Genomic DNA, 27,929 nt, shown 5'->3' with positions numbered 1-27,929 from the left:
GTGTCCCCAGATCTCTTATAACGCCTTCAGTGTTCAGTGGGCTCCCATCAATGTGGTAATTAGTGGGAACTGAGTTCTTCCCAAAGGGGATGAGGACGCATTTTTTGGCATTAAGCTTAAGGCCATGGTTTCGACACCAGTCATTGGACTTAATGAGGCCTTTCTGTAGGATGTCTGCATCACTTGAGTTAATAATGGCTCCCAGCTTGCAGTCATCGGCAAATTTGGTCAGTGAGAGTCCCTCTGTTTTGGCCTGGACTTCTAAGAAGTAGATGCCAAACAGTAGAGGACCCCGGACCGATCCCTGTGGGACTCCACTTGTGACTGGTCGGCAGTCTGACTTGGAGTCTGCTACTTTCACACTGTGTGTTCTATCTCTGAGCCAATTTGCAACCCACCTAATGATATAGGGATTGATGCCTAGTTTGGTGAGTTTATCTATAATTCCCGAGTGAGGAATGGTATCAAAGGCCTTGGCCAGATCAAGGTAGACTGTATGAACTGCCTTACCTTTATCCACCGCTCTGGTGACTGGCTCAAAGAAGTCAGCCAGGTTGAGCAGGCATGATCTACCTTTCACAGAACCAAATTGTGTGGGATCTAGAATTTGGCGATTCCCTATATCCATGTTAATTAGGTCCATGATGATGCACTCCATAGCCTTACATATCAGACTCGTCAGGCTAATGGGACGATAATTTCCAGGGAGTGTAGTGGCTCCTCCTTTATGGAGAGGGATGACTGTAGCAGTGTGCCATTCAGTAGGGACACAGCCTGAGGTGAGGCTGTGAGTGAACAGAGCACACAGATGTATTGCCAGTTCACTTTCTAATTCATGTAGAACACAGCCTGGGATATTGTCGAGTCCCATGGAAGATGTATTCTTGGCCTTAGACAATGCAGCTTTAATCTCTGCTGCAGTAATGCAGGGTGCCTGGCATTCTTCTGGTATTGAGATTGGTCCTTTGGGGAGGGGTAAATTTGGCACTGAATCTGTCGGCCAGTCTGTTGGCAATATCTGTTGGCTCAGTATAGGAGGTACCATTGTACAGTAACTCAGAGCAAATCAAGCAAATTCCAACTAGATGTGATAAAAAATCTAAAAGGGAATCCATCCTGGACTGGGTCATAACTAACAACCCTACATTGTACCCCCACACAGGCAGTCTCCCAGACACCTTAAGTGACCACAACATAATATACCTTATACTTAGTAGAACAAGCATATGCAAAACCACTAACTATAAATCCACTAGAAACAAAAAAATTCTCTCCTGAGGTCCTCAATACTTTACTCTGTAACTGTGACTGGACCCCCCCCCCCAAAAAAAAAAAAACCTCCCACTTGATCAGGCTGTAGCATATTTTAACAAAACATTTCTACAACACCTAGACACTGTTGCTCCAATGCGCAAAATCAAGGTTAGAACCTCTACAAACCCCTGGCTCAGTAAAGAAGCCAAACAAATCATCAAGTCCAGAAACACTGCCTGGCTTTACTATAAAAAAAAACAAAGAAACACAAAGCCTAACTAAGTACCAAGAACTGCGCAAATGTGAAAAAAATGCATTAAGCTGGACAAAAAAATCCTACTACATGACATTACAAACTAGATACCAACACAACCCCCAAAAAATTTGGAAAAATGTAAACGAGCTACTAAAATCCACCCAAAAGGCTACCACCAAACCAACCATCCCTGACACTAAAGTTTCATCCAAACACAATTCAACTCCCACTTTGTGAACACAATTTTATCCTTAATATCACAGGACAGTTCCAACCTCACTATCCCCCCCAACACAAATAACGCTAATACAAGCTTTGCCCTCAAAACAGTTTCCACCACTTCTATTAAAAGCATGCTCTCCAAACTAAAAACCTCATCAACAGCAGCCAACCTACTCCCCAGCTCTTTCTTGAAACTCACAGCAGATGCTATTGCTATCCCAATCTCCACTCTCATAAACAGATCAATTGTTGAAAACTATGTGCCCAAACTCTGGAAAATATCCTATGTTACACCCATACATAAAGGCAAGACCTCCACTGAACTTAATAACTACAGACTCATTGCTTTACTCTCCCCCTGGCCAAAATCCTAGAAAAATGCATCCATACCCAGGTGCTAAAATATCTCCTAGACAGCAACATCCTGTCACTTACTCAACATGGTTTCAGACCTACCCATAGTACCACTACAGCCCTCCTCTGCTTCACAGACACAGTAAACCATCTCAAAAATAAAGGCCTGCAGGTGTCAACTCTTTTTTTGGATATGTCCAAAGCATTTGACACAGTCTCACACCAAATCCTGCTAAACAAACTAAACCAATATCACCTATCAAATTCCACTCTTACCTGGTTCCAAAGCTACTTAACTGACAGGTACCAAGCTGTGAAATGGGAAAATTCTCGCTCTCCTCAGCTACCCATAACTATAGAAGTCCCCATAGGGTTCTATCTTAGGACCACTACTATTCACAATCTTCACAAACGACCTTCATACCGCCACACAACATGCATCTATCATTCAGTATGCAGATGATACTACCTTAATCTTTGCTGCACAAAACATTCCCACCCCCCTGTAAACAACTCAACTAGCATTCTCTGACTTTGAAAACTACCTTCCCAAAGTCCAATTTATCCTCAATCCAAAGAATCTCAGCTTATGATTATAACCAGGTCTAACAAAATCACTGATAACAGTCAGTTCACTATTCCACAAATGCTACTCCAATGGCTCCAGTGGCACAGGCTAAGCTATTGGGAATAACCATAGACTCCCACCTAAAATTTGATAGTCATCTCAACTTAACTATTAAAAAAGTACATGCCAAACTGGGATTACTCTACTGTATCAAACCATTTCTTATCAACAACACAAGATCAGCCATTGATTGCTCCCAACTTCTATACACCCTACTCTATGCATCTCCCATTCTGACTAATCTCAACAAAACTGAACTAAGCAAAATGGAAGCCTGCTATAACAGAATTGCCCGCTTTGCTGCAAATTTCTCATATAGGACTCATCACTGTACTGCTTTAAGACAGCTCCACTGGCTTGAACTGCCCAACCTCCTAACCTACAATCAGCTCTGCCTCTGTCATTCTATCTATTACCTCCCCAATAAGTGTCCTGCCCTCAAAAACCTAGTACAACTTCACTCAGCCAAAAGGCCTCTTAGATCATCAAGAAAACTACTACTAGAAGTCACCAACAGCTACAATAGCATTGCAGACACACTATATAGTAGTTCAGTGATTAAAAAATAGAACTCACTCCCCACTAGCATACAAAACACATCGTCCAAAGGCTCCTTTAAAAACCTCATTAGGCAACATCTCAAACAAAGTTGGCAGTGCCATGACTGCTCTCCAGGCTAGTGAAAGTGGATAAGGTACACATACTAAACCTAGAGCACTTGATAATAGTTTTCAGTCTTACAAACACTGGCTAATGTACAATGTATGTACTGTACCTGTGTACTATGTATGTATTCTGCCTATGTTCCAAATTTCAGCTGTACACCACAAATCTGTTAGTTACATTTATTTTTTAATTAATATTTTCTTGTTTGTTCTCTCCACTGTAACTATTGATGTGCTGCATACCACGATAAAAACATGTCTATTGTAGTTTCTGTGTATACTGGTCATGTCTAAATATCTAAATGTATCTGTAATTTTTCTCTGTGGAGCTTTTCTCCCTGGGTCTCTGCTGAAAAAGGGCCTTTTTGGCTCAGTCAGACACTCCCGGTTAACAAATGTAAAATAAATAAATAAAATAAAATCTGGGTATTGCCATGGAGATTCTTGATATAACTAAAGAAGGCTATGTGGTTGTTTTTAGTGTCTGTTGCAATTCTGCCTTCATAGCTGGCTTTGAAGGTTTTGATGAGGGATCTCAACTTTTTGTTGAGGCTAATAAGGGAATTTTTCCAGTCTTGGGAATTCACCTTTTTCTGCAACAGTTTCTTCCTTCTGTTGTAGAGTTTATTAATGGCAGGGGACCACCAGACTGGCTTCCTTATTTTTGGAGGAGAGCATCTTTGTTCTGTTGTATATGGCTAGTTCCATGCATTTATGTACGTGTTTGTACAGTGCATTGGTGTATGATTCGGCAGTCATGCATCTATTTCCCATTGGCATGGGTGCCGTGAAGTTAGCCACCTCTGTTTTTAGGAGTCTAAACACAGCTTTGGAGAACTTTTTCATAGTGGATACCTTTGCGGGTGGTGTGAGTGAGATGTGGATTTCCATGGTGATTAGTTTGTGGTCAGATCTAACCAGGGAATAATTGACTATTGGTGCAAAGCAACAGTTGTCCATGTTAGTAATAACCAGGTCAAGGAAGTTGCTTCCTCTAGTGGGGGTAAGAATGAGCTGGTCCAGGGCATTGAAATTGATGAATTCCAGGAAGCGTTGGGCCACTGCATTGATGATTGAGTAGTTTTCCCAGTTGATGGAGGGGTAGTTGAAGTCTCCTAGTATGAGAGTATAGGGTTGGACCTTGATAGATTCCAGGGTGCTTAGGAACGTGGAGTGAGAGTCTAGGGACATGGTTGGGGTCCTATAGCAGGCTAAGACCTGGATTGCAGTCTTACCCAATGTTAGTTGTACCTGAAGTATCTCAGATGCATTATGCTGGGCTACTAGTCTGGAGGTGTGCATATCCTTTATAAATATGGAGACACCACTGCCTTTGGTGCTTCAGCCCATGTTTCAGGGCTGAAAGGTGTGGAATGAGTTATAGCCTGGTAGTGCAGGGGTGCTTTCTGCCACTTTAAACCAGGTCTCTGTTACAGCATAAATATCGATGTTCTCCATTTTGAGGAGTGCTTCGAGCGAGTGCATCTTGAGGTTTAGACTTCTAGCATTGAGCAGCATAACCCTCATATTGCATTTATTTATAGCTGTTACGGTGGTAATTTGGTCTTTGGAACACCACCTAAAAAAGGCACTATAGGGCTGGCAAGAGCCTTAGCCAGTACCAGGAAATCCAAGGTTGACAGATGCAGGCCATCTCTGGCAAAGCATTGAGGCCTGTCAATCATGTCATCCCAAGCAGATAGATACTGGATCCCCTTAGAATGACACCAAAAACTTAGCCAATTGTTGAAGTCAATCATTTTTTGTTTGTACTGCAGTATCATTCTGGGTGATGGTAGGATACTGCTCAGGGCTAGTGTCATACCTGCCTGGGCCACATAATCCGAGAGCTCCACCATGTCTCTTTTCATGTAGTCCAAGGAGGTGCATCTCAGGTCATTCACACCCACATGGACAATGATAGAATCATACTTGTACTTGTTGTAGAGTGACCTGAGTATGTGTGTTATGTGTCAGATTCAGGCACCTGATAGACAGCCGACTGTCTCCTTATTCAACCTAGTGAGTGGGACATCTGTGTGCCTATTGAGTCACCTATGATTAGTGTATTGGGCAAAGTGTTTAGACTTATGGGCTTAGGTTGAGGGACACACTGTGGAGGTGAGCTATGTGTCCTGTGGTTTGTGCTGTGTTGTGGTGGTCGAGTGCATTTCTATCTTGGAGGTCTCTGTTGTTTGGGTAAATTTCTATTGAGTGCCTCCATGAAAGGGGGTGTATGGTTTGTGTTTTTATGTGAGAGCTGTGATAGTGGGTGTTTTGGAGGGCTATGTGTTCCATGTGGTGTGGTGCAAGTGTTGACCTTCTCCTCTTGACCAGCTAGTCCAGTCTTGGCTGGAGAGTGCATAGCTTCCAGTTTGGTGATATAAGTGCATCTCTCACAAGTCTGAGTGTTGGGAGGTAAGAGGATTGGGTTGTCTGTGTACAAGAGGCAGTTGCTACACTGCCTCAGAATGCCCAAGTGCACCAGGTTAATAGGAGAAAGCACAGGAAACTGCCCTTTAATCATGCCAAGAGGGGTGGTCATAACTACTAAGTACTGGAGCTATTTCCATGAAGAACAACTAATGTTGAAGGCTCTTAGGTATGCTATAATAATTGCTACAAAGACCTGTTGAAGTCCAAAGTGATTAGGCTCTTTGAAGTGCAAGAGAGAAAGAGCTAGGAAGATCTAAGTGAAAAACTGAATAGCAAACTTTCTGGCACCAGTAATAGTTTACCTCAGCTTGGCGCCACTGAGCGGAGCTTAAACAAGCGCAAACCCGTGCAAACACGGGCTTTCAAACCAGAAAGTTGAAAGGGATGGAAAAACTGCCAAATGTTCAGTAAACTACAATTTCTGGGCCAGAAACCACTCCTCTTGTGGTAGATAGGCTACCTAGTGCTTACCACTCCCACTGATAAGTTAAAAGGCTTCCCTCCAACACAGAAAGACTTAGGGGGCTCAAACTTAGAATCAGTCCTGGATACAGCAAATCTGTATCAGGACTAGACTAGTTACAGGAAAGGTGGGAAACAAGAGCAAACTGTCTGAAAAAGAATTCTTTTCTAACTAACCCTAGCCAAGCACTCTTAAAACTGCAAAAAGAACAAGAAAACTAAACCAAAACAAAAATACAATATAACAGCAAAAATAAAAAAATGGAAGTACCCAAAACTTAAATGAATAACCGCAATCCATAATCAAATGCAGAGAGATAAGCAATACTTAGGAAGAGAACAGAAAGTCAACCTTTCCCTCTGACCATGCCCATTGTCATTTAACCTTCTGGTAAGGATGTGTTCAGTCAAGTTTCTTAGGGATGATTTTCAATGATACTTATCTTCCAAGTAAATTTAGTATAACCTGTCCTGACAAAGGTTTGATGAATGGTTGACCTCATTTCTGCAGCACTGCCTTGGTTAGCAGGTATTTCCTCAAAACTCATTAGACTGGCAACTCCCTTTAGATGATTTGGTTGCTGAGCACTCCTTGGCTTGTTTACATGCTTACTCCACATACCAAGTCTCATATCAGTGCTATACATCAGTGGACTGCCCCTCAAGACAAATAGGCCCAGTTGCCACTTGTCAGTTCTGAGGTTTCTGGTTAACACTTGCTGTCATGTAATAAAACTTGACAGTGGTCTCATATGTTGAAATTGTGTGCTATGTTCACCAAGTCCACCTTGCACTGTAAATTTCTGTTCAAGAGCAATATTGCTGGCACAAAACTGTTTGCTATTTGCATGGCTGATAACACTAAAAAATAGAGATCAAAATGAAAAAAAGGTTGGCTGAGTATGAGATGGTTCTTAGAATTAGAGGACAGAGCACATAGGGAAATTCTAAGACTTTCTGTAGCTCCAGAGAAACTAGAAGGAACAGACTGTGTTATTTTATGAAGGCACAAATGAGCAACTGAACTGGTATTCCATAGCAGGAACTGTTAATTGAAAGGGCTCACCATGTGTATGCTCCAAATCTCGTCATGGGAAAGCAGCCAAGACTTGCATTAGTAAAAATGCAAACCTACCATCAGAAACAGTTGCTCCTGACAAACATGTGGCAAAAAGGCAAAGTATTAAAAATGGACACAGTAGAGAGTTTGTGGAAATTTATTATTCACTGTACACTAGACAGAAGAGAAACAAATTTATTCCAGCAATCACAAAATATCAAGAGGGAGGTGTGAGATTCAAGCTGCTGTTTTCACCTGTTATCATTTTTTCCCTGGAGGATCAAAGTAATTTTTGATGCAGAACATGCTAAGGAAATACAAAAAAATTGTCCACCAAAAAGTGAGCCATCAAGCAGAAAGGATCTCTGCTTTTTACTCTTCTGATAATAAAGCACTTAGAGAGACTTTGCCAGTGAAACCTTTTCCACTGTTCTGAAGGAAAATTCTTGAAAGACCTTGAAAAGCAAAAGAGTTGACTAGAAGAATCGGGAGTACCTTAGAAATCTACCAGAATCTGGAACTGGGAGATGTAGATGATCAGGAAGAAGACCAGCAACATGGAAATTAGTGAATAAATGTAAGACTGCAAAGTATCAGTCACATTTGTGAAATATGCTTGTAAAAGAAAAAGTGGAAAGAGTGGACTTTTTTGGCTCTTAATCTTGTGGAGAACTGAAAGGCATTTGCCTCACTTCATATCATTTATGTTTGGAAGTACACTGAGGGCAGGGAAAGAGGAAAGAAAAATGTAACTGTAAGTAAAACAATTTCTGTTCTTAACAGTATTTCCACTAAACATTTCATCATATAAATTACATGTTTTATAGTAAAGCACTTTTGTTGTATGTGATAAAGATACTAAAGTAAACAGATGCATTTTTTCTCATTCTTTCTTTCTTCTTTTTGGCATTACATTTTGCTGGTTCTCCAGCTACCTCTCCAACAAACTTCAGTCTGTAAGATAGCTCTTTCTATCTTCCCCTTTCCTTCCAGTCCAAACCAGGGTTACAAAAAGCCCCATCCTTAGACCCTTACTGCTTCTTCATTTTTCACTAACAACCTCTGTCTTTCCTTTACTCACTCCTCTTTAATACAGTATGCTTATGACTCTACAATAGTTTCCAGCTGTGACAATCTCCCCACCTACTGACCCTTACCCAAGAATCTCTTCACTCAGTTGAAAAATGGCTAAAATCCAACCAACTCCTACTCAACCAAATGAAGCTAACTCCTCATCTTCCTCCCTAACTCTCTCCAGTACCTCAAATCTACCTTTACTGTCTCCTCTCTTAATAACACAACTAGCAAGGTTGAACCCCACACTAAACTGTTAGGGGTCATTATTGACAATCAACTAAAATTTGATCTTTACATCCAAAACTGCAATAAAAAGACTCACCAAAAACACCAAAAATTTGGCTTAATCTATAGGAAAAAAAATCAGCACAAATTAATCTAAACTCTCTCTAGCACAAGCCTATCTGCTTCAGCAATCCTTACTAACCTTCAAACAAATCTTTTGACTAAACTAGAACTCACATATAATAAAAATAAAACAAAACTCACATATAATAAAAATAAAATAAAACTGCTAGATTTGTCGCTAATCATCCCTATCGCTCAAACCACTGACTATTTCTAAAAAAACTACAGTGGCTAGAATTGCACCATCATCTGCTTCTGCCTCAATTACACCTGACTCACTCCATCTTAAACCAACCCCACTCCTGACCTGCACTCTCAACTCTCATCACCCCCTACATTCCTAACTGTACACTCTGCAGCTCAGACCAACACCACCTTCCGATCTCCAAACCCTATAAAACCAATGGAAAACTTCTCTATGATTACTCAGTCACCAATGCATGGAACAAACTTCCCCTACATTTAAGATCAATTTCTAACAAAAACTCTTTCAAAAAATATTAAAAGATAATCTACTAAACTCTTGGACTTACCATTCATTGACCCAGCTTAATGTACCTCTCTCCCCTCTGCTTCAACTAACCCCTCCTTCCTATTAATCTGTTCCACTCCTTCTCTTATCCTGCACTTGTTCCTTAAATAGGCTATACTACAGACTCTCTGGTCCTGAATTGTTGTAGTCTATTCCTGAGCCTACCTCATGCCTTACATCTGTATGAAATTGTACTGTGACTATGTATAGGATGAAACTGTATTGAGATTACTGTTATACTATATGTTATTACTGTTACTGTGACTACATACAGGATGAAATTGTATGTGATTACTGTTATACTGTATGTTATTACCATTATACTTAATGTAGTGTGAAATTTTATATTATGTATATACCTTTTGGAGCATTCTCCTCGGGTCTCCGCTGAAAAAAGGCATCTGCCCAGTCAAACTAACCTGGTCAACAAATGTCAAATAAATAAATAAATAAAATAAAAATAAATTACGATGCAAAAAATGAAAAAAAAATGTTAGAAAAAGTATGTTTAAGTTAATAGGCACTAATCTTGGGTTGTTGAGGTGGGGAATGGATTGCAAACGCACACAGATCCTAATGTATGTACAGTGGATGTGTTTTCTTTTACCCTTGCATAGGTGAATGTTTGGATTAATACCCTTTGCCTGATCTAAAAATGGTTTTAAGTGAAACCAAGTAAATAAGATAATGCTGAATATAATGAAAAGTTTTTCTTTAGAAGTAAGTGTTTCAGCTTGTCTTTAGAAGCCTACAGCTGAGGACTACATTTTTTCTCTTATGATTCCATGGTGACACGCTGAATACTGGATTCTTCAAGGCTAAAATGTAAATATTTTTGAAAGCATGCAAGTTGTTTTTCATATCTGGGAGGGGAATAGAGCTAAAAATAAGAAAAGACACTGAATAGTGCAAATAGAATCACAAGCAATAACATGCATCTTAGCATGGATCATCTCAATTTTAGGTTAATTAAGGCTTGTGTTTCCAGCTGTCTATTTTGAACTATTTTTCCTATTAATATGGTTAAACTTCATTATTTAAATATGTACATAATTTTGTGCGATTGTATTAACAGGTTTGGGGTGGTCTGGGTGTGTTTTCTTAGGGTTTTCATGAAAACAAAAGGTCTTATAAAATGTGGCATAGGTTCTATTGCTTATAAGAAAAAAGTATAAAGGATTAACCTGCCAAACATTAGTCAGTGCATACATCACAAAAGTTGGAAAACACTTTCATATATAGTAGGTAGGAATAATAACTTTATATCATAATGGAGACACTGTCTATATTATCTTGGAATGTGAATAGTCTCACTGGTATAGGCAAAAGGAAAGAATATTAAGAAATGCAGAGTGCAAATAGCAATGCTACAAGAGACACATTTGGAAAGAAATGAGCAATGAACTGATAAAGAAATTATTTCAGGGTGGATATTCAGCAGTATATCAAGGACAGAAGAAAACAGGAGTACTTATATTAATTAGTAGAGGAGCTCCAATGTTACAGAAGAGGGAGAAAATATAATCAAGGCAGACTTGTGGTAGTAAGGGTGATGATTATTCTGGCATGTATTTATATTCTACCTAAAACTGCTATTATGGAGCTAAAAATTGGGAGAATTGATCAGCTTTCAGCAGGGAATATTGTTTACAGGTGGGAACTAGAATTTGGTTTGCAACAATGAGGATGTTTCAAGGTGCCTAGAGGGAAAATAAAACAAAAGAGGGTAGATTTCTGAAGAAATTTGTGAAAATAATTGGTATGGAAGACTTTAATTTAGTAGTAGGAACTTGGAGAGAATTTAGGTACAATAACTGGGTTAGAGTAAACAGAGATTATATTTCACAGGAACATGCACATTTAATTGAGAACTTTGACACATTGACACACATCCTATAATTATTTTAGATCATGCACCAATAATTATTAAGATAAAATGCAGGGTAATGAAACCAAGATGAGACAATGAGGCGTCCTCACCTACCTGTTGAAAAGAAAAGCATTTAAGGAATGGGCAGTGGAAATTATTCAGGAGTTGTTATGGAAGATATAAAATACTCCGGAAGTTATAGCTATTAAGTGGGATAAAATGAAAGTGGAGTTTAAAAATGGGGTCAATATAGAAGAAAATGAGATATGGTTAGGAAGTAACAAGAATTATTTAGTGGGGCTGACAAAGGTTAAAGTATTCCAGAATAAGGGGAATCATAGAACAAGAAGAGGAGCAACTGCAGAAGAAAATAAGGGAATGCCTGCATAATATGCATGAGTTTAGAAAGATTACTGTTAAGCAACTGTTTTTTGATAATAACCCCAAACCACAGAAACTTTTGGTGCAATGACTTAGGCAACACAAAGCAGAAGAAAGGGTTGTGCCACACTTAGGGAGCCTATAACAAGAACAATAACCAGAGATCTGTTAGAGGTATTAGAGATTGTTCAGAAATTTTATGACAATTTGTATAAAGCAGATAAGTGGGGAAATCAAGGCAAAACATAATTTTAAATATTTATGGAAGGCTTAAATATGCTAAGGTTAAAGGTAGATGAGGTTCAACAATTAGCAGTTAATATAAAAGTAGATGAGATAACAATGGTGATATATAATCAATCCGCACAAAAGTCTCCAAGAATGAATGGTATTCCAGTGGAAGTTTGGAAGCTGGGAGGGAAGGAAGCAATAGAGATCTGGAATGTTTTGTTTAACAATATTTTAAAAGGAAGAGAAATCCCAACATCCTGGTAAAAAGCTGTGGTGGCTGTAATATCTACAGACAGTAGACAACTATCAGGTTCAGCTTCATATATGATATATGATTATAAAGTGTTTACATCTATTATGACTAAAATAATATCAAACAATTTGCTACATTCCTATATGATTGATGTTGTTATTGTTTGTGTGTTTAAAGAACAATGAATGGAAACCAGTTCTCAGGGTATAAATGTTTTTATAGTAATAGACAATTTAACAAAAAATTAGGTGGATGTGTTATGATACGGATCAAAGCTTATGAGACCTGTGATTATTATATGGTTAGTGATAACACCAGTACCTTACACTGTATAACTGTGACAATAAAGACAACCCTGGAACATATAACAATTTTTGAAGTGTAAATGAGTACCAAAGTCAAGTGCTGATGACCTAGAGGAATTCATACATGTCTTGCTTGCAATACAAGAGCAGGGTAATCCTATGGGCTAGGCTTGTAAAGGTTCCAGGGCTGTTAGCCTAGTGCACACCTATGAACCTATGAACCTATAAGAGGGAAGAATAATAGTGGCTGGGGACTTAAATTTGGTTCAACAACATTAGTAAGGAAATCATTTACAATGTATGTTCAAGAACAGTGGTTGCTTAAAATTGTAAAAATGCCTACCAGGGAATGGAACATACTAGACATCATTTGTGTTCATAAAGAAATGACTGTTACTTCATGTCAGGTTTTATCATATTTGATATGCAATGATCATGGGGTTATAAAGGTTAATTTATTGCAACATAATTTTGACTAACTGAAATTTAAACCAATGCACAGAATATTAATAACAGATTATATGAAAGCAAAAGAGTCACTATGTAAAACTAATTGAAGAGAAATTGAATGCAAAAAATCAAAAAAAATTTAGCATCAGGATCTAGGTTCAGAATGCCAGGAGGATATATTTTCATATAAACAAGCTACTTAATTAAGGTTAGAAACAAAAACTATAAGAAATGGAAACAAGATGAAAATATGACTGGACAGACAAATTAAACATAGTGTGAGACAAGATCAAGAAAAAATTGAGGAAAATTTACAGGCAGATATTGGGCATAAGAGGAAATTGTTTTCTAGATACATAACGTGGTAAGAGTAAAGACATACAAATTGATAAACTGTGTGTAGATTCTAAAATGTGTTCTCATGCACAACATGATATAAATATATTTACAAAATCTTATGCAAAGCAGTTTGGCTCCACAAAGGGGTTGATAAATTGTCCTATGACAACCAGGTAACCTTGGATACTGAAATCAAATTAAATTAAGCTGAAAAAGAACTATGCAAACTGGATCCAAACAAAGCACAGGGAGAAGACTACATTAGTAATAATAACCTGAGAGCACTCTGGAATGAACCAAGGAAATGGGAAGAGTTGTCCTCTTTGACTATTTCCCCTTTGTTATTTTCTTTATATTTAGGGCCATTGCAAAGGAAATTAGGGACTCAGAAACACAAGGATATAATTGGTGTGGTATTCAAGAAAAGTTGGCTTTATTTTGTAAATTATATTATTTTGTACCTGATAGAACCAGAAAAGGACATCTCAGTGTTATGGAACATTCTGACTATTCCATTTTTGGAGATAACAAAATTAATGAAGAAAAACAAAGGCTATAGCTGTAAACTATGTACCCACAAATGAATTGTTTCAGCAATACCCAAATTTATGAGGACATGATAAAATGAAGCATTTAGGAGTATGGGTTAAAAAGGATTCTGTTATGGCAGCTAAGGATATGTGGGAAGAGTCTAAACAAAAGATAATACAAAAATGATAAACTAGAAGCTTTTGCTTAAGAATACAGATAGCAACATGCAAGCAGTAAAATGGTTTCTGTCCCTTTTAGTTTTATGCACAGGTCAAGCATATTTTTTTTCATCCAGAGGAGTGGGTGACAGCAGTTAATAAAGAGTGGATGAATTATATCTGGTAGGGGAAGATGGCAAGAGTCATGTGGGATAACTTGATCCTTTTAATAGAACAAAGAGGTTTAGGATTACCTGATCTGAAGGGATATTGTAGAGCTACACAGATATTTTAGAGCTACACAGTTAAGACTCCCATACATATCACAAGCAGTAAGCTACAATTCAAAGTAGAAAAGGATGATGATGATGAAGCATAGGGTTATTCAATAAATAATGAAAGAGTGGGATTTTGGATGCAGATCCTTAAGGAGAATAACAACAGCCATGCATAATATTATATTATATTTCATAAAGTAGCAGAACATGTACTAAAACCTAAGCAAAGACAGGAATGAAGAAAGGACATTCTGCTGATAGGAATGACTGCAAATAGGGGTACAGAGAATAGGCAAGAGGGGGCTGGAATTTACTGGAGGAAGCTGGCAAAGGAACCAAGGTACTGGGAACAAATAATTAGAATGGAAAAGGTAACAGAATGGGAAGATGCTAAAAAGATATTTGACTGCAGGCTAGAGACTGTCTTTGCTATAAGGGATTGATATCAGAGATCAGATTATCTGCAAATAAAGCCAACTTTTTTGAAAACTGCACTAATTATAACCTTAAATTTCTGAGTCTCTTATTTTCTAAATATAATGCAAATAACACAGGGGGAAGAGGAGTCCTCCACATGGTTCTTCTTTTCAGACACAACTTATTAGAGATAAAGCCTCACACTTTGATTTTTGCCTCTGATCCTTCATATGTCTTCCTAATTAATCTTATTATTGCATCAGGAAATGCAAATACTTCCATTGCCCCTACTCATAAAATCCCAGCTTACTCTGTTGAACACTTTCTCTGTATCAAGACCCACCAACAGTGGTATTTCCTTACATTCCTCTTTCATCTGGATCATCATTGTTCAATTAATGCTGTCAAATGTTTGCCTCTTCTCCACAAAATAATACTGATCATTATCTATCAATTTTGCAACACAGCTGCAATTCTTTTAGCCATTATAGACATAAACATTTTATAATATAATCATCGTTTAAAATTGAAATGGGGCTATATGATGCTGAATCTGATGGTTCTTTACAGTCTTTGTATATTAAAGCTGCCACAGGTTTTTTCCAGGATGTTGTTACTTCCCCTCATTTTAAAATACTGTTAAACAAAACATTCCAGATCTTTATCACTTTTTTCCCTCCTAACATCCAAACTTCCACTGGAATACTATCTATTCCTAGAGACTTTCCTGCAGATTTGTTGTATATCACCATTTTTATCTCATTTCCTAATATCTTAACTGTTAATTGCTGAGCCTTTTCTAGCTCTAACCTTGGCATATTTAAGTCTTCCATACATATAATCATGTGTGCATTTTCTAGATTTCCCCACTGTTCTGCTGTATACAAATTTTCATAAAACTTCCGAAATATTGCCAATAAGTCGATAGGCTCTCTAGTTATTTTTCTCGTTATTGGCTCCCTAAGTCTGGCAACAACCATTTCCAGTTTCTTTTGCCTAAGTCATTGTGCCAAAGTTTGTACTGTGGAGTTATTATTAAAAACAGATGCTTAACTGAAATCTTCCTATACTCATGCATATTATCCAGGTACTCCATTATTTCCTCTGTAACACTCTTCAGTTATGCCTGTTCTTGGTCTGTGACATTCCCCTTATTCTGTAATACTTTAACTTTTGTCAGGCCCTCTAAATAATTCTTGTTACTTCTTAACTCTCTTTTTCTTTTATTTCTACCCTATTTTTAAACTCCACTTTCATTTTATCCTACTCACTAGCTATATCTTCTGGAGTAGTCTCTATCTTTCTTAATAACTCCCAAATAATTTCTACTACCTATCCCTAAAATTCCTCTTGTTTTTTAACATGTAGGTGGGGAAACACCAGTGTCTCATCTTTACTTTATTACCCTGTATTTTCATCTTAGTATTTATTGGTGCGTAATCTGAAATAGTTATTGGACGTGTGGCAAAGTTTTCAGTTAAATGCACATGTTCCTGTGAAATATAATTTCTGTCTAGCCTAGTCCAGTTATTGTACCTTGGGGAATAATATGTATAGAGTTTCTACTACTGAATTCATGTCTTCGATTCCAAATATTTTCATAAATTTCTTCAGAAATTTATGCTCTTTTGTGATATTTTCCCTTCTAGGTCTCCAGACACATCCTCGTTCTTGCAAATCAAATTCTAGTCCCCACTTATAACTATTCTCTGTTGAAAGCTGATTATTTCCCCCAATTTTTTAAGCTCCATAATAGCAGTTTTAGGTAGAATATAAATACATGCCAGTGTAATCCTTATCCATTGTGAATAGCCCCTTATTACAATAAATCTGACATTTGTATCTTTTTTCTTTTATCACTATTAGAGCAATTCATTTAAGTACTTCTTTTTCAGATATCCCTTATATTTTGCTGAATAACCATCCAGAAATCCTCTCTTTATCAAATTCACATGCTCATTTCTTAGCAAATGTGTCTCATGTAGCATTGCTATTTACACGCTGCATTTCTTATTATAATTACATATGCTTTCCATTCTGAAGACCATTCATATTCCAAGACAATATGGAAAGTGTAGCCAGTATGATAAGAGCTGTTTATACTTACCTATTATGTATGACTGCTTTTTTAAATGACTATTTCTAGATTTTGTGATACATGCACCCACTAATGTTTGGCAGGTTAATCCTATATAGTTTTTTTTTCTTATCATCAACACTGGAACCTATGTCACATTTTGCAAGGCTTTTTGTTTTAAAGAAAACCTTCAAACAAAAAAAACAAACATACTTCCCAGAACACGCCCATAAGCTGTTAACTTAATACAAACCCATAAAACTATGTACATCTTTAAATAATGAAGTTTAAGTTGCTTTTGCTTTTCTTGAGTTAAAGCATTTGTTTTCTCAAGATGTTAACATATTACTGAGTTTGGGGATACCTATGACACTTTGGGGATACCTATGTGACTGAAAGCTTAGGAGTGTTTTGGACAAGAACTGATAGATGTACTAGATTTCAGCCTTTTTCACATCTGAAATGTGGACTGCTCATGATTTATTTTTATATTCTTTGTCTACTCACCACACCTTAATTGCGATGAAGTACAGAAAATTGAGATGTTTGTTTCACTCTTATATTTTAGCTTTGTCTTCTTTAATGAGTGTTCTAGTTCTGGAGTAGATCAAGATTGATTTTATATGCCTTCAGTTTGCTTCTGGTTTGGAAGGGTCTCCTTCTAAGAATATGCAAAGAGGAAAGTGCATATAGATTCTGTCATGGATAATCAAGTTCAATATTCAACTAGGGAATTTGTGAACGTTCTTGCTTTTAATGTGAATGTTTAAATGTATTGATTACAATTGAATAACCTGGTTGTTTATTAAAGTATTTTTGGTAAATCTATTTTTGGTAGTTTGATTTTTAGTTTTAATGCGCATCAATTTATTTGTTGGCTTTATATTTGGATTTTTGGTGTTAGAGTATTTGTCCTGGACCTTTTCTATGCATGTCCCATTAATGTCTAGGTAAAGTTTCATTAAATGCTCTGGTAACTTCCCACATCCCAAAGACATGCCATATTGTGGACTTACAATCCTGGAAATTTCTCATAGCTACGCAGTATGGTGTTTAAGTCTGCAAAAGTGCATCCTTTGATGGACTAGCATCTAATTTAAAACTGCCTTACTCTCACTTCTTGGCAGGATTAGCTTAGTTACTACCAAAACCCCAAACAAGATAAAACAATAGGCATTTGAAAATAAATAAATAAATGGTGCACAGTAAATCAGACAGCAATTCTCTATCACACAAACAGAAGTATAGTTCTGTTTGCTTGTTTTATGTATGCATATATTTATTTATTAACATTTTTACAGGGTTAGTTTCTGGGTATAAGTTGCCCTTTTTCATCAGAGGCATGGCAAAAAAGCTCCAAGTATAATACTTACACCAAATGTACAAAAAGCAGATATGAAAATTACAATGATTTTAGTACAATTAATGCAAATAGGACACACAGTAAAACATAAACAGATTTGCAAAAGACGATAGTACATATTATTCAGTTACTATGCTTGCAGTTTAGGAAAACATTGAGGAGCCTAGCCCAAATTCCCAGTTTCCCACAAACACTGCTTTGTTAAGTGACTTGTTCAAGGTGTCACGGTATGCAAATGAGGGCTGTGAAAATCAAATGCTGTATGTGTCTGTATTACAAAAACAAAAAATTAAAATATCGAGCACTCACATGAGCAAAAAATCAGAAAAGCGAAATCGCTATTGTGGGGGTGTGTGCCCCCCACACCCCCATTAAATATATGTTCCTACTCCGAGATTGCACTACAGTGAGAAAAGAGCAAATATTCCAGTCTTCACTGTACTGCGATCCAAAAAACTAAATATCAAATTCCTGATTTTTCGCTCATGTGAGTGCTCAATATTTTAATTTTTCATCATTCTAAAGTAGACCCTGCTTTACCACAGGAACTACAGCTCACAGCTTTATATGTATACACCAACTGCCAGACAAAATGCAAGCATATTCATAGGTCCATATACAGTTACTATGTTAATAACAATAGATAAAACTTTTTATAAATCATGAATAAAATTAATATGCGAGTACAACAATGGTTCAAAATAAAAAATGAGGAAAGGAAGAAAAGAGAAAGTAATTGGAAAGAGCATGCTTTTAGAAAGTGAAGTGCTAGTTATACAGCATTATGTAGGAATAAGCAAGGTGTGAAGACAAGTTTGAAAAGCAACAGTAGGGAAATAGGTAGAGGTATCAGCAGAGAAATTAGATTAGACATAGGGAATGGTAGGGGTTACCAGACTATTACCAATGAAGATCTTATAACATATTTTTAACAGCATCCACTTATTGTAACAGTTGGCAAAGGTGGATAACTAACACTACCTGTTTAAGTTATTTCAGTTCTCTGGAAAAAATCCAAAGGTTCATGAGAGTTTGGTACTTGCTCAGAGAAGGAAGGAAAAACAATGAGTCCATATTTTAAAATTATAAAAGCTGACTCGAAAGCTACTGTCAAAAAACAGAGGTTTGTTTGCTTGTTGTGGCTTGTGATCACATTTACTAGAGGTCTAAAAACCTGCACCAAGTGTTTCCAATTTCCAAACTCAGATTTGACTCAACGGTCTTGTTTATTTTTATCTGAGATGTAGAAAATATCAAGATGGGTTATTCCATCGAGCTTCCTGAAGGCCAAGATGTTATAAGCTTGACAATTGAACTTATGAACTTAAAAATTACACAGGAATAAATTGTTTTGTAATTGAAATGCTTTTGAAATTGTATTTTGTTACACACTATCACTTTTTGACAGCTTCTGGTCAATAATTTGCTCATGCAACCAGCTCTCTCACATCCTGATCAGCATGAGGTTTTCTCGCATACATTCTCCCATCCTCATTATCAACCGTTGACCAGCTTCACAAAGAACATCACACCACCTATACATAAGTAATCATAAATACATACTGTTATGCACATTAGTGTACACTATATAAGGGTGCATTGTTGAACTTCTGAAATAAAAAAAAATATAAAGTTTCGGATAGCGAGCTTCAAGTGTGGTGGAATGACAGTGACTTTGTAGGTGAGATAATGACAGACCTGCATAATAATTTTTCAGAGAATTTCTTAAACATGGAAAATGAGTTTTAGATTATTTAATATTCCTGTCTCAGAGATGGGCTGAAAGCACTTACCTATTATTTATCAAGGCTACATAACATAGTTCTTTGTTACTTAGCCATCATAGGCCTTCTCTCCTGTATCTGTAACCCCACTATGTAAAGTGGATGCTTTTTAGCCAATGTTATACTTTGAACTGGCTAACACTGTCCTACAGGGCTTTCCTGGTACTATAGGTCCCTGCTAATATGAATCTTCACAGTACTGTGTAATTGTAAATAACATGAGAAAAGAGAAGCACACAGAACTATACACACCTTTTTCACACATGCATGCTTCTTTCAGAGGCAAGTTGTCATTCACTAAAAATGCCTCTGTACATCACCATTACCATATCTCTCAAATGTCCAGATTTTCACAGAATCGCCAAATTTTTATTTCAGATATTTGGCATGTTTTTCATCACATTTGTGGTTTTCTGGCAAATCAAACCACTGAGGACTGAAGTCATTAAATGATGACATACATTTGAGTTTCAGACGTCATATTCTTCAAAAAATGCATGTTAACTCAAATACTGTTATTCTAGCAACTTTCTAAATTTATAAGAGCAATATTTAAAATCTGTTCCTATTTTAGCCTTTGTCCCCCCATAATTTTAGGATTTGTCCAGATTTCTTGCACTAAGAGGTTGAAAGATATGGCTATTACAATGCATTGTCATGAAATAAAAAAAAGTTATAACTTTAGTTCTCATCTTTAGTATGCATAAAAAGGTGACTGCTAACTATTATTAACTAGTACTATTTACAACTTGAAATTATACCACAGGCTATAGTTATCAGTATTTACCCACCTTTGGCACTGTAGCAACAATACTTTGTTAGGATAGGTAACAAAGCAGTAGCACACTGTACTTAATTTCTTTCATTTTTTTACAGGGTATACTTTCGATAATTTATATTATACCTGCAGATATCAACACACTCATTAACTATTTCAGTTTTGCTGTGTGGATCTCTTATGGTGCAGCTACGCTCTCGTTAATTGTCATGAGATTCACAAGAAAAGATCTAAAAAGACCAGTAAAGGTAAGCTATAATTGCAGTTAACAATTTCCAGGGGATTACTAATGTACCAGTGTCACTGTCTATGTAACATTTAAGAGAATGTGTTACTTTTAATGTCACTGGTGTTTCCTGGGCTCCAGGCATTTTCCTTATGTTATTCTGTGCAACACCAGAATTAGTCACATTGGTAACATCATCAGATACACATGTACATAGCTGGTGACAGGGCTGGACTTTTTCTTTATACAGATACTGTTTGTTTTATAGACAGCACAGTCTTAAATTTGTTAAATTATGTATACTGATAGAACTCCATATTCTTCATTCCAGACAGCATATCAAGGCTTTAAATACAGCTACTGCATCATTGCTGTTGCATTTTCTTGCCTGTGTGCACCTTATGTTTTCCTACAGATGTGGTTTCTAGATCTGAAGACAGAAATAAAAGAGATGTAAAATGGAGTAACACAGCCTCATCTGATGGCACCCCCATTTTTTTTCTTTGTTTGTTTTTAACTACAGCCTCCCACATGCCTACATAAGTATCTTGAGAGGTTTCTGGTCATATTTAAACCATCACTTCTCTACCCCATGATGACCCAAGTGAACTTCTCTCTATCCAGCTGCTTCATTCTACATGTACTGAACATGTAGTACATCTGACAGTTGCAGCTTGCAAAAGTTAACATAATCTGACTACCAAAGGAACTTCTAGAGCTGAAATTCAGCTCCAGTTGCAAAAGTACAAATCATTTAAGGCTAAGTATGGATTCCTTAAATAAATATACCATTAATGATTTGTTAAAGCACAATACTTTCAGTTAAAATCTATTGTACTGAGCACATAGCATGTCTGGCAATTGCTGCTGCAAAAGTTAACATAATCTCACTACCAAAGGAACATATACAGCTGAATTTCACCTCCAGCTGCAAAACTACAAAAGAAGCAATACCATCAGTTAAAATCTATGTAAGGCAATTTCCAAGACTTAAACTAAACTTAATTGCTTCCCCCCACTTCCGCATTAGTGTGTTCTGTACTAGAATGTTGAATCTGCTGGAGGCACACCCCCACCCACACCCACAGGCCTTATACTGCTGAAGGTGAAGCTAAATTAACAATTGATAAACACAGAGCCAAAAGAACAATTATTATAAAAACATAAGCAAGCAGCTCCCTTAGATCAAGAGGCAATATATCCAGGCTGAGAATATGTCCAAGAATATGAATAAAGTCCACGGAGAGTAAAATCAGGTACCAGTTTAATAGAGAACACAAGCGCTTTCACATAGCTTCATCAGGTGTAACCATTTCATCTAAAAACACACCTTTATACATGTATTAATTAATCACATGACTAAAACTTTTAAAAAGACAGAACTCATTTGATATTGTATATGATAAAAACAAATAAATACAAATAATAATGTGTAAACAAATTATATGTATAAGTAATAATACTATTGTTTAAATAAAACTCTGATGCCTAAAAAGTACATCTCCTATTTAGTGGTCTGTTACGTAATATGGGCTTAATAGGAACACATTCATTGAGGCCATGTCCTATATGAGATCTCAGTCTAACTATCCACTTTGCTTCTGTCTCTTCAGTTTTAACTCTCACATCGCCCCCTCTATTATTCTCATAGATAACAGACAGAACTCTGAAAATAAATTTATGATGTTCACCTATGGTGTTAATGTGTTTAGCCAAGGCATTGATTCTAGACTTCTTTCTAATGTGATATAGATGTTCTCTCATTCTCTCTCTAAGAGTTCTGTCTGTCTTGCCTATATAGAAACAATGACATTGTTGGCACTCAGCCAGATAAACAACATGTATGGTCTCACAAGTGGCACTTATCCTGATATCAAACATTCTTGCTGTGTCAGGGTGATGAAATATTATAGAAGTGTCTATATATGGGCACTGTGGACAGTGACCACATGGTCGTGTGCCTTTAAACTCCATGGTAGGCTTCTCAGTTCTTACCCCACATAATCTCCTATACAAGTTCTTTTTGTTCTTGAAAGTATATTGGGGTCTAGCACCAATTAAAGAGGAAATAGTGGGTTCAGTAACCAATACCTGCCAATTTCTGTTAATGATGTCTGTATAGTACTTGATATCTCTGGCATAAGTAAGGCAGAGACTAAGTTTGGGTTCCATGCTTATATTATATCTGGGGGCAGCATTAGAAAAATATGGTTTGGCTTTATTGAATCTCATACGTCTTACCATCGTCTCATTCTTGTTAATATTATAGGTATGATACCCCCTATCCTTTAACTCCAAGTTGGTAGTATGCATCATTTGTTCATACTCAACCAGGTCTACAGTGAGTCTGGATGCTCTAAAAAATTGATTACGTGCAACATTATCAAAGACAAATTCTGGGTGCATACTCTGTCTAGAAAGAAGATTGTTGACCCTACAATCCTTCCTATACATTCTTGTACTAAGGTTGCCTAATGTGTCCTTATAGATAAAAACATCCAGAAAATTAATTCCTGTATAACAGTTAGTAAAAGTACATTTTAAGAAGTCAGTGGTTTGGTTCAAGTATTCAATAAAGAGCTTCAGTCCATCTAAGGTGCCTTTCTATAGAAAGAAACAATCATCCACAAATCTTCTATAAAAGTGGATGTATGGTGCATATGTGCTATTAAAAATATAATCCGTCTCCCATGTGGCCATGACTATATTGGCGTAGCTGTTCGAGCAGGAACTGCCCATTGCTACTCCATTTTTCTGCCAGTAAATATTATCATTAAAAATAAAAATGTTATTATAGAGTACTAGGGCTATCAATTTCTGTATAACTGTGATCTCTGTGGCATTATATGTGCCAACTTTTGTCAATAATTTTCTCAAATGATCTATGCCCAATGTATTTGGTATAATTGTAAAGAGGGAAACAACATCTAACGTGACCAGGATATATTCACCATCAGCAATTCCTTGGTTAGTGAATGCATATAAATCTCTTAAAAAATGTTCAGTGTCTTTCAAAACATGGTGCATAATATCTAGGACTGGTCTCAGTTTTTTCTCCACATAAATTGAAATAGCCTCTGTTGACCATCCCCTTACAGAGACTATAGGCCTCATAGGTGGTCTGATACTATTCTTGTGCAGTTTCGGAAGCCCTTGTATAACAGGCCTATAGTCTCTGTAAGGGGATGGATCTATATCACATTAGAAAGCTGTCATATTCTTGGACATATTCTCAGCCTGGAAATTAACAATTGTTTATATTTCGTCTAGCAGTGTAACATTTCCCTGGAAAGAAAATAAAAGCCATAACAATAAAATGAAATGCTGTGACTCACATCAAGTATTTAGAGTTCAAAGTCCTTGTCTTTGTATCCATGAACATTATACATCACTGATTGTTTCTGGTGGTAAACCATGTGTGATGGGGAGTAACTGCATTCTTTTGAAGTACCTGATTGGCCCTCCCTTCATTTCAGTTGTTTCTCCAGCTACTATAGCCTCATGTCAAGCCAAAACCACTGCAATACTGCCTGTTGCAGTTAACTTAGGTGTATGTTAATAGCAATATAGCAGCTTGTGTTACTGTCTATAAAATTATCAGAACTTGTCTTACCTCCTTTCTTGCAGCAGTTTTACAGATTATTTTCCTGGTATTTACTCCACCGTGGGCTATCACTACTCCGTTCTGCCCTTGCTACATTTCAGCTTCACTCCACTCCTCTACCCCACCCTACCCCCAATTCCCACCAACCCCCATTACATTTACACCTATACTTCACTTACTCCGCCTACTCTACTCATCCTCCTATCCTGTACCAAAATGCACTATACAGTCGCAAACTGTTCTAATTATACCATCTCCACCCACTTCTGTTCTAAATTCCTTCTCAAATCTCGCTGTGCTCCCTCCCCATCAAATTCGACTTATTCTCCACACTAATATCACTGCTTATTACCTCACCTCACCATACTGCAAGATTTTAACATCAATAACATTGCTGCTTCCCTCCTGTATCACCTTATTCATCCTCCTCTCATTCCTAACATCTCTACCAGTAGTAATAATAAATAAGCACACCACAACCCTTACTTCATCTTTACCTTTCAACCATCTTCCCGCTACTTACTCAAAAATCTCTTCAAGCTTATTTCCCATAACTCCACTCCACTGTTGTAACCCCAAAACACTAAAAAATATAAATCCCAATGTCAAGGTAATACTTCTACACATCTCTGATTAAAATGCCATAATAAACAACCCATCTTTCTCCACCATATGTCAATGTGGTGACATCCATCCCACCTCAGGTCCCAATCCAACCCTAAACAAAAGAATACATCCCATAAGTTTAAATATAGTCACTGTAAACATGAGAAGCATATGCAACAAAATCACAGCTTTTCATGCCTGGATGACACAACACAACCCAGACATTCTAGTTACAACAGAGGTATGGCTAAAACCTGAAATAAAAGATGCTGAAATACTATCCCCTGGATATAATATTATTAGGCTCCACACAACACATAAAAAGCAGGTGGAATAGCTATAATATTCCCATATCTGCTCACAGTAACTCCCTATACAAGAACAATCCCAAATTTTGGAAAAGCAGAAATCTTAATCTCATTCCTAAAACGCAATAAAACCAAGAGTTTATACATTGCTGTGCTATGTATCTCTCAGGACAGAACATTCCAATACTTGATAGCATACTAGCCTGGATAGCAGATACAATCACAAATGAAATTATCCTCCTGGGTGATGTAAACATTGACTGGTAGTCTTTATCTGCAAATTCAGCAATCAACAGCATTAACCTCTTTGAATTCACTCAACTTATTAATACACCAACAAGATATGGCAAAAAAGTAACTCCCAACAATCTATCCTGGACTGGATTCTGGTTACTAACTCATCTGATTTTACCTCCTCGGGTATCCTCCCTGATACACTAGGTGACTACCTTCCAGCTTATACCAACAAGAGAATTACACAACTAACAAAGGAACATAAGTTCAAAACTACCTATAATCTCTCCAATTTCTTCAAGAAGTCGTTCACTGAAGCTCTGAAAGTAGTTAATTAGCCCATCCTAAAAAGACTCCCCTTAAATGATGCATTTGAAAACTTCAATTCAGTATTTCTAAATACTATTAACACCTTAGCCCCATAGCGTACATAAAGGATTAAAAACAGCCATACCACATAACTCACCAACCAATGCAAACTTCTTATGAAAGATAGAAACAAAGCATGGATTAACTGGAAAAAGAATAAAAATGACAATGGCAACTATTCAGACAGTTACGAAATCAAGTCAAGAAACAAGTTAACAGCTATAAAAAGTCTTATTATGCTCATCTGCAAGATAGCAATAACAACAACCTTAAAAAATTCTGGTCCACCATATCTTCTCTTATCAACCCAAATAAAAAAAAAATAAAAAAAAGATCCTAGCCATTACCCAAACATCCTCTCTCTTCAAACAGCTACCTGTTTCAATACATACTTCATTGAATGCATAGCCAACTTAACCTCAAACTCACCTAACACACACCCTTCCACACAGCTAACTTTTCCTACCTTAGACCCTAGCAATTTCCTTCACAAAACTCATCTAACTGCAATCCCTCCAATCCTTATACAGACAACTCCACCCACATTATTTTTCAGCCAGTTTCTATAACTCTCATAAAAAAGCTTTTATATAAACTAAAACCTTGTTCCTCCTCAGCCGACAACCTTCCCCTGGAATACCTAAATCTAGCTGCAGATGTAATAGCATACCCAATCAACATTCTTATTAATAGATCAATGACAGAGTGCTGTGTCCCTAACTTGTGGAAAATGGCGCAGATTATCCCCTTACATAAAAGAGATAATTCCACTGACATTACAAATTTCTGACCCATAGCCATCCTGTCTCTTCTCTCTAAAACCCTTGAAAGACGTATACATCAGCAATTTCTCCAATATGTCTTACAAAATAAGCTAATCACTAATACACAAGATGGATTTCAGCCAGACCACAGCACCTCCACTGCATTGCTATTATTTATAGACACTGGCAATAAAGCTTGCAACTCTAGTAAGCTTGTATCTGCAGTATTTCTAGATCTTGCAAAAGCCTTGAACATGGTCTCTCACAGTAAATTCCTCAATCAACTTTCCACCGTGGGTCTACCATCTCCATGTATTCAATGGTTCTCTAGCTACCATGCCAACAGGCAACAAGCTAGAAAATGGCAAGGCTACATCTCTGCATACCTTCCCACTTCTACAGGAGTCTCACAAAGATCCATCCTTGGCCCATTACTAATTAATATTTTTATCAATAACCTACATTCATCTTTTTGTGAAGGCACCTTGATTCAATATGTAGATGACTCTACCATCATCTGCTCTTCAAACAGCTCAACTCACCTCCAGAAAATCACTCAACAAGCTGTCATATCCATTGAAACCTGGCTTACAAGAGCACAACTCTTACTCAACCCCAAAATACCAAACTCCCCTTCTTTACCCCCAAACCTCACACCTCTAACAAAGCATCTTTCAAAATCTTCTCAGCAAAGGGTACTAAAATTGAATTAGTCCACTATTCCAAACTATTATGAGTCCTAATAGAGGATAATCTTAGATTTCACTCCCACATCCAAAGCAATAGCAAGAAAACCCATTAAAAATGATGATTGCTATACAGAAACAAACATGTTCTTAGCACACCCACAAAAATTACTCTAGCCAAAACCTACCTTGTGCCTTCCCTAATCTATGGAGCACCACTTCTAACCAATTTACAGTCCTTCATAACAAACAAACTTGAAAGCTGCTACAAAATTGCCACATTTGCTACTAATTCATCCTCCTTTGCCCATCACTGCAAAGCTTTGTATACCCTTAGCTAGCTGGAACTCCCCCTCCACCTCTCCTACATTCAGCTTATAACAATACATAAAATCATGCACAAACCATTAGCCTACCCATCTCTTACTCCTTTAATCAACATATGTTTTCCAAAAAGAACTCTTAAATCAGAAGACAAACAAGTTTTCACCATACATAAACCAAATAAATCTCCTGGACAAAGCCTGTATGCATACTCAGTGGCAAAAAATGGAAGTCTTTACCTATAACCACCAGAACTATTTCTAACCTACCCACCTTTAAATGCTCCCTAAAACAATATT

General features: G+C 37.1%; 1 protein-coding gene across 1 annotated transcript in view; it reads left to right on the top strand.

Annotated features, from left to right (window-relative positions):
• SLC7A9 (solute carrier family 7 member 9) overlaps positions 1-27,929 on the top strand; it is a 369,032-nt gene that overhangs the window by 263,415 nt on the left and 77,688 nt on the right. Inside the window, exon 10 of the mRNA XM_044081885.1 lies at positions 20,608-20,757. Coding sequence (XP_043937820.1) covers positions 20,608-20,757 — 150 coding nt within the window. The remainder of the gene's footprint in view (positions 1-20,607; positions 20,758-27,929) is intronic.

Source organism: Protopterus annectens, chromosome 8.part1, assembly GCF_019279795.1.
Source record: "Protopterus annectens isolate FY-2018-M chromosome 8.part1, PAN1.0, whole genome shotgun sequence".
Taxonomy (NCBI): domain Eukaryota; kingdom Metazoa; phylum Chordata; order Ceratodontiformes; family Protopteridae; genus Protopterus; species Protopterus annectens.
This window is presented reverse-complemented; position numbering and strand designations above follow the sequence as displayed.